Source organism: Phragmites australis, chromosome 17, assembly GCF_958298935.1.
Source record: "Phragmites australis chromosome 17, lpPhrAust1.1, whole genome shotgun sequence".
NCBI lineage: Eukaryota > Viridiplantae > Streptophyta > Magnoliopsida > Poales > Poaceae > Phragmites > Phragmites australis.
Genome location: NC_084937.1, coordinates 17,303,979 through 17,312,051, shown reverse-complemented (window position 1 = coordinate 17,312,051; position 8,073 = coordinate 17,303,979). Strand labels below are relative to the sequence as shown.

Genomic DNA, 8,073 nt, shown 5'->3' with positions numbered 1-8,073 from the left:
ATCTAATGCAAATTTGTAAAGTGCAGAAAAATTGAGACCTTGTTTTAAAACGAAAACAAAAATAGAACATTTGAGACCTAACTATGAGCGGCAGCGCAATTGATAAAACATCACAACACCAAGAATAGTTGGCACCTATAAACCACATGCAATTGACCGTGAAACAACATAGCAGCACCATCATTAGTAATTTGTAATAAGTGTACCGCAATAAACCGATCACATGTATTTCCCTATCAATCCATAACTTAGGGGAAAGAAGACAAACAAGATCCAAGCGAAATACACAAATTTCGAACTAATTGAGCTCGCATACTAGTGGTGTGCTTGATGATCGGCACGGACTGAGAGCTCGTCATCATAGCCCGAAGCGGAATGCACAGATTTTGAACTAATTGAGGTGTGCAACTTAAGAAATTCATATATGTTTCAATCCCTATTTACTGCCATTTATGTTGTTCTTGGTATTTTGTTTATGGGAAAAGTCCATATTAGGTCCTGTACTTTCAAGTTGGTCCAATTTAACCCACTGTAAAACCAGTAAAATACCTCTCTTGTAATACCTCCTGGTTTATGGCTTAGACCTTATTTGAATTGGTATTGAAAATACAAGGGGTATTTGTTCAGTTTTAAAGTAAAAGGGGAAGTTGAACTACCTGGAAAGTGGAGGTATTAAATGTGGATTTTTTTCCTTCATTTTTCTAGGATACATTCTTGAGATTTTATTATTCAAAACAAAGAACACAATTAAAGAGAGATTTCTGGAGATGACACTAAATAGAGAGATAATTTAGAACTTGACACTTCATGTTAACTGACATGTGGCCCCTGACCTCACATGTCATTAAGACAGAGAGTCTCAAATCCTGATTTACCATTCTATTGAATGTCATATGCTGAATTATTCCCACAAATAAAATACCTCCACAATGAAGGAAACTACTACTAGGGAAGAGTCATGTGTCCTAGCATTTTAATTTTTATTTTCTGGCATCATGTTTAGTATATTTTATTTATTACTCACTAACCCCTTAACTAATGGTAATTGCCAAAGACTTGTGTTAAATCACACAAAAGCAAGAACACAAAATGGAGTACATGTCCAAGGTATGGTGTATTGTCTCGCGTACCACCACAGCAGCACTCCAAGACTTCATCTGCTTCCATTTTCTATGTTGTTACATAAACGTACTTACACAAGTGCGAAGATGATACGGTTTTGTAGTCTGTCTCGCATAACAAAAGCACATTGAGAAAGATGAGTAAAGGATATGATTTCCCTAAGTAGGAGAAAATAGAGAATTTTGTTTTGTGAGGCTCATTAGTAAGCAGTACGAGAGGGACCAGATATAGTTTCTGTTATTTTTCTTTTTACTTCGCTGCCATGTTGGAAAATTCCGGTGATGACAATCGCTGAGGAGTTCAAGTTAGAAAAACGAAAAGTTAAGGGGTACTCTAGATTTTTTTTCCGAAACGAAATAAAGCATAACAGTTTGCAAATGCAAACCCGTATTTTGCTTGAACTGAAACTGCGAGGATGCTGCTCGTGATTGAATTCGGACAGGGTCCCAACAAAAACCATTCGCAGTCTACTCCCCACCATTGGAAGCTTCTCTTCCTCGGCTCGTTCCCCAACCTCCCCTCAGTCCTTGCTACGCATTCCAAAAACCGAAATTTCCCACTCAGAAACACTAAAAAAAAAATTTCAAATTCCAAAAATTTCAACTCAGGAAAAAGTTTCAACTTCAACTCAAGGAGTTGCAGTTTCAAGAAATTCCGACTCAAAATTTTCAGTTTCACGAAATTTCAACTCAAAAGTTCCAATTTCAAGAAATTTCAGCTAAAAAGAGTTTTGGTTTCAAGAATTCCAACGAAAACAGTTACAGGTTAAACAAATTCCAAATAAAAAGTTTCAACTCATAAATTCAAAGAAAAAGGACATAGGATTAGGGCTCTTGTGCTAAGGTGGTAAAGCTCCAAAGTAAGAATCGAACCGACAGGGGTTCCATCTTGCACCCCTAGTGCTCTTATCATGGCATGGCTAGAAGCCACCGGAACCAGTTCCTCTGACGTTGCTAAATAAAGTCATAATACTGTTTACCTCTGACTTCGCATAATACTGTTTACCTCTGACTTTGCAGTAAGATAAGAGGAGCCGGTTCCGAAGCGACCATGGCCGTGGTTGCTCCTGCCGCCAGCTGCCTTGTCAACATATATAGCACCAATGCGGCCCCAAGTGAGAGCATGCATGCACGCTCTATGTGAACAGAAATCGCAGCAATGAAAAATGTTACACGTGGGACTCGTTCTCCCATTTTCAAGCGTACAGTTAGATACGGGCCCCATGAAGAAAAAAGGTAGTCCATTATTACACTACAAAAATTGCAAATTTGCATCAAGGTACAAATCAAATGCAAGGATGCATCCATTAGAAACTCAGTACGGAGCACTCCTCGCAAATATGAACAGAGCACATTGTCACTCCGCAGGATCAAACTCGCAGAAACCGTGTTTAAAATCATCCACCATTCGGATTTCCTCTTCCTTGGAGAGCTTACAGTTCCTCCAATCTGCGCGATCAGCCATGCTTAGCAATCCCGCTAAAACCTATGGAAATAACAAGGAAAGACTGTCAGCTGTCTAGGTTATTTGCGTTTCACTGCTTCCTGCCCCTAATGCAACTAGCTTATTCTTTCAGGCCAAAAACAGACTGATGATGATCATATGGCATACCTCACGTCCAAATTGAGCAGGGAACTTCTCATTACCATCAACCGTGTGCAAGAGTATTCTACCTTCTGGGAGCTCAACATAAAACAAGCTTGATTTGCTTTCACACTGAGATCTCAATGATTCCCTACCTTGATTAGCATCACCATCTGTCAAAACAAAGAGAAACCCTCAATGCTAACTGAAACTAAATGCATCTACTGTTTACTGCTCGTCAAACCCTCAAAGGTACTAAAATTCAAACAATATAACTTCAAAGAGAGGTAGAAGAGCATAGTTTCTCCAAAAAATACTATCTGTGTACTCAAATTCAAAAACGTATCGAAGCATGATTCCATTGCTATTTACACCAATTTTAATTCGACCAAATCACCAACAGAGAATGTTGACACAACTGGTAATCATACAAACAACAAAAGGATATAAAAACAATACTTAACGCACTGCAATGATAAAAGGCTGTCTTATAGACTTTGTAAAAGATAATAATAAGGTTGTATTAACTCTTAAGCAATATCATGTATCACAATAATCCTTCAGAATTATACTGCACAAGTATAGACAAACAATTATGTGTGAAGAGCAATAGATGAAATGTTTTGAGAAGTGGAAATTTGGACTACTAGGTAATGAGCATATTTGTGCCCTGCTGAATACAATGAAACAGTTTACTTGTGATCATGTATTTGAATAATTCCATTAGTTTAGTCAACCAATGAAATAAGAAGAAGTATAAAGCCTCACCTGGATTCACCACAGAAAATTCAAATCCAAGTCTTTTGGCTGCTAGATGAAAAATCTTTTTAACAGCATCTGCTTTTGGCAATGGTACCGGAACAGCCTATGCAAGAAATTTGATGTATTACCAATTTACCATCCAGTGCAAACATGAAATAAAGATTCTGCACAGATGTAAAACCTCCAGCTGTCTTCACATGCTGGATGGAAGTTCCAATTTCCAAATCATGCAGAAAGTATCTTTACCTGAAGGTTTGCATGGTGTGAGTGCTTTGAAACCCACTCAAAGTAGACTGCTGCCTTTCCTTGCTTCTCAAAGTACTTAGCCAGAGCATTCTTATATCTCCCAAGTTCTGCCTCTGCTTCCGGAGGCATCATTAATGTGTTGGGGCAGTGTTCAACTGGTATCATTAGAACATGGTTTGGAACAAGTGGCCCCTTTGCAAGTGCACAGTAGTAACCTTCCCCGATACTAATGACAAGATGTGACTCAACATCTGGACTTGACAAGCAGAACCAGCAACTGCTCTCCACATTTCTTCGTTCACTGGGGTTGACAAATATAGAATGAGGTGAATCCCACAACTGAATGCATAAAAAGCATGACCCAGAGTCGAACAGACGGACAGAAAGAGAGATTTGGAATACTTTTCTCACCTACGAGGTCTTGCATCTCTTACAGCAGCACCCCCTGAAAGGCTGTGGACAAACTTGCACTCTGGGCCCCTCTCACACTTTCCCTTGTTTAGAAAATCAAAACAGACATTTCTATTATAGTGCTCCATTGCCTCCTCATCGTGCCTAAAATTACATTTACTCCCTCGTGGACAGGACCCTGAGGATGTAAATTTGAAACACAATCTACCACCTTCTGCTTCCCCTTGCCTTTGCCGCTTGACATCATAACGCCAATATTGCGCATCAGTGTTTTCAGCCGGACGTTTTGGATCTTCTCCAATAGGGACTGATTTTACTGGAGCAACATACGGTGATAAAGTAGCATTTGGAGGCCTGGCATGGATATCAGCACTGGACATTGTAGATGCTGGAGTAGGAGAAATCGCATGAATAAATTTCTGAAAAGTATATGCAATAAGGAGTATCCAATTAATGACTTAAATTACTAAGTAATTGCAATATATCAGCAAAGCAGCTCATTTGAAGTCGCTTTTTTTTTTTGCAGTAGGTAATAATATAACTTGAAAGTAAATAGTGCTTCAAGATGTGTGTTGAGAGGAAAGGCTGAGTGTTATTCTTAAAACCCTGAAGGGAAGAAGGCACAAGGAAAGTCTTGAACCATGACATACAAATTACAATAGAGGACAAAAGGCAGTATAAATATGAAACAAACAGGTTTTATACTTAAGTAATACCTGCTTCTCTTTGTTGCCGACACTAGCAAGACCAATAAAACGGGTAACATGCGCAGCAGAATCATTGACATATGGCTCCCTTGAATAAAATACACCTTTAGTACCGGCAATATGATATCTGCAGGAAACAAAGAATGTCACAAATTTGGTGTATGTCTTCTGCTATACGACACGTAAACCACTGGACTGGTTGGCTTAGTAGTCAGAAACTCAGTGTCATAGTAATATCATTATACAAAATCAGCAAATACAAATTCCATAATGCTTTAAGGTGACCTTCTCAACAAGATCATTATTTTTTTGGCATGAAATCAGAAATCAAACCTTGGTTTAATCTCGGCAACCAATTCAGCAACCACAGGATCATACCCATGAGGATCCAAAACCTGATTAAGCACATTGGACGTATCAGCCTCGTTCACCACCCCAGCTGGCCATTCGTTAGTGCGATCACATTATAGTCAAGGGAACCCAGCGTGCAAGCTTGATGCATCCAGAATAGATGCTAAATCAAAACGGCTCGGTATTAATAATTGCCGGCACTGGAAGGAACAACATAATGAAGAAAAAAAAGGATATGTCAAGAACAGATCGACGATCCCAGGCTCTTCTGCAAGAGCCCGCAGGGCATCAACATCATCCTGGCTGTAGCAGCCAGGTCCTCCTGGTCCCTTCTTCCCGGATAAATAAACCACTGACAAACCTAAAACAAAAGGAAAACAATAATGTATGGAAGTGCTGGAGTAAGGGTGACATTAAATCAGCTCACATTCAGCCTTTCAGAAATTGCTACACAAATGTTCAATGAAATTTTGTATTAGCTTTAAGAATTTAGCACACGAATAGATTTTAACATTTTGAACTAAGGGAAGGCAATGTTTGCATTGGTTCAGCATAGTGCAACATTTTGATGACCACTACAGTGCTCCATGTCAAAGTTTAACTAATGGGTAAAATATCTCTTGGCCTTGACTACTGAAATTAAATTAGCAGTAGACTAACTAGAGAACACACCGTGGAGGGTGAAGCGGTTGCTGCCCCTGAGCCAGAAGAGGTTGGGGCATATCTCGATGCCGCCGGGGGCGAACCCCCGCGCGTCAGCGGCGGCCTTCGACAGCAGCCGCGGCGCGGCGGGGCCGTAGTCGCCGGTGAAGTAGGTCGGGACGGGCACGGCGGCGCGCCCCTCGAGGTAGTCCGCGACGTCCCCCACCTCGGCTTCGCCTTCGGGGGAGAAGAACTGCCCCACGCAGAGCAGCGCGTGGAACGGCCCCGTCGACTGGTTCACCTGCGGACGGGCAGAGCACAGAGTCACGGACCGGAGGCACCGGTGAGGAGAGAGAGAGTGGGAAGGGGGAGGGCGGTAGGTACCGAGTTGACGCGCTTGAAGAGCTGGTGCAGGCGGCCGTGGGCGTCGCCGGCGAGGAGGATGCGCGGCGGCGCCGGAGGCGGCGGGTTGGCGGCCATTGGGGCTGGGTTTTGGGCACCGGGAAGGGGGAGAGAGGTGAGACTTCTCAATCTGTTAGTACGACGAGTCCTTTTGGGCCTAGTCTTGGACTTGTTCCTTATCTGTTTCGTGTTATTGGGCCAGGCTTTCTATATACAAAGCCAATTGGACCTGGCCCATGCGGCAATATATGTAGAATTTTATTTTTATTTTTATATTTCGAAAATTAAAAAAATGTAAAAATAGGCATCCATTTGAAAAAAATAATTAGATTCGTGGTATTATAAATATCACGGTTTTAAAATATTCCATTACAGATCCAGTATTTAGAAACATGCCATTACAAATCTCTTGAAATTATATCTGTATCATTACCGTTATAAATTAGACACATCTCATAATGGCATAGATCCAATTTCAAGAGATTGGTAATAGCATAAATTCAAATTTTAGGAGATTCGTAGTGGCATGATCTAATTTTAAGGTATGATCCAATTTCAAAAAATTTATAATGGCATGTTTCCAAATATCAGAATTGTAATAGCATATTTCAAAATCGTGATTTATAATGGCATGAATCTAACTAACCCAAAAAAATTACAAAACTAGGCTATTGTCGCCCACTAGAAGGACGATGGATACATGTCGTGCTTCTAGAGGACGACCAATTAAAAATAAATAAAAATATAGTATTCCAATACTCTCAAAATTCAAAACACTATCAAAATAGTCATAAAATATTACAAAGGAACTCACTTTTTTACCATATAACCTAGGGCTGGAAATAGTTTTAAAAATTATTTCATCATATAAGAAGAATATTAGTGAATTTTTTCATATTTTTGGAATTTTCTTTAAGGCCCTAACCATTGTTAGGATTTATAAAAGTATCCTTTTTAGAGAATTTTAGTTTAAATTATACACATGGTTTTTGGTTGAATATAATTTAATGAGTTGCACATGGATTATGAAATACATACAAAAAGTTCTAGGATTTTTGGAGAAACATAAGACCATTTTTTAGTGAATCTAATTAAAATCTGGTTTTGTGTAAAATTAATGCATAATACTTGTAGTTTTATGTTACTAGGCACAATACATATAGTTTTGTATTACAAATGATACAATATTTGTAGTTTTGTATAATTCACTCAAAAAAATCATATGAGGTAGAGGCTGCTATAATCTAGCTCTTTAAAAAAATCAACTCAAACAATTATTTTTACAATGAAAAAAAACAAAATTCATTATATAGAGTCCGTACATATCCCAATTTGTCTGAAAATTTTTGGAGAGTTATATCATAGTATCCTTTACACCACCAATTTTTTTTTAAAATTATTCATAACTATTTCGATAGTGTTTTGAATTTTAAGAGTAATAGAACGCATCATTTTTTATTTTTAAACATGTCGCCCGTTGGAAGGATGACAGGTCCTTGTTGCCCTTTCAACGAGCGACAATAGTTTTGTTAGGGGGATAAACCCTAATAATAAATTTGGTGTGTATCGGACGGTGGGGGTGTGTATTGAATGAGCTAAAAAATATAAGGATTTTATCTAGGTTTAGGTCTTTCGTAGGATAATAGCCCTACGTCATGTGTATTTTCTTACAGAATGTATGAATTTGTTACAAAGTGCTCTGCCTCTCCCTTGCTACCCGGGTCCTCACACCTTTATATACCAGGGGAAAAAGGTGTACATACAAACAAACAGTACCATAACAGATGAAATACCTACACATGACGAAGCTTAGCTAATCCTAGCTCATAATAACAGTGGGTATGCA

The 8,073-nt window shown here is 39.2% G+C and overlaps 1 protein-coding gene across 1 annotated transcript; it reads right to left on the bottom strand.

The window, feature by feature from the left end:
• Positions 1–2,345: 2,345 nt before the first annotated feature.
• On the bottom strand, positions 2,346–6,376 carry LOC133897732 (zinc finger CCCH domain-containing protein 59). Its single transcript, XM_062338548.1, has 10 exons — positions 6,210–6,376; positions 5,856–6,126; positions 5,423–5,544; positions 5,166–5,287; positions 4,842–4,959; positions 4,126–4,544; positions 3,715–4,015; positions 3,475–3,571; positions 2,734–2,879; positions 2,346–2,607 (listed from the first exon to the last, which is right to left on the bottom strand). Exons 1-10 carry the CDS (start codon positions 6,303–6,305, stop codon positions 2,479–2,481), a joined length of 1,821 nt encoding a protein of 606 aa, XP_062194532.1. The 5' UTR covers positions 6,306–6,376; the 3' UTR covers positions 2,346–2,478.
• Between the last annotated feature and the right edge of the window lie 1,697 nt (positions 6,377–8,073).

What these genes read in the sequence shown, in the direction of transcription:
- LOC133897732 (XM_062338548.1), bottom strand. Translation starts at nt 6,305, where the DNA reads ATGGCCGCCAACCCGCCGCCTCCGGCGCCGCCGCGCATCCTCCTCGCC. An exon ending in CACACCATGCAAACCTTCAG is followed by an intron (nt 3,572 to 3,714) that starts GTAAAGATACTT and finishes TTTCTTGCATAG; the next exon opens with GCTGTTCCGGTACCATTGCC. An exon ending in ATTTTCTGTGGTGAATCCAG is followed by an intron (nt 2,880 to 3,474) that starts GTGAGGCTTTAT and finishes TTGTTTTGACAG; the next exon opens with ATGGTGATGCTAATCAAGGT.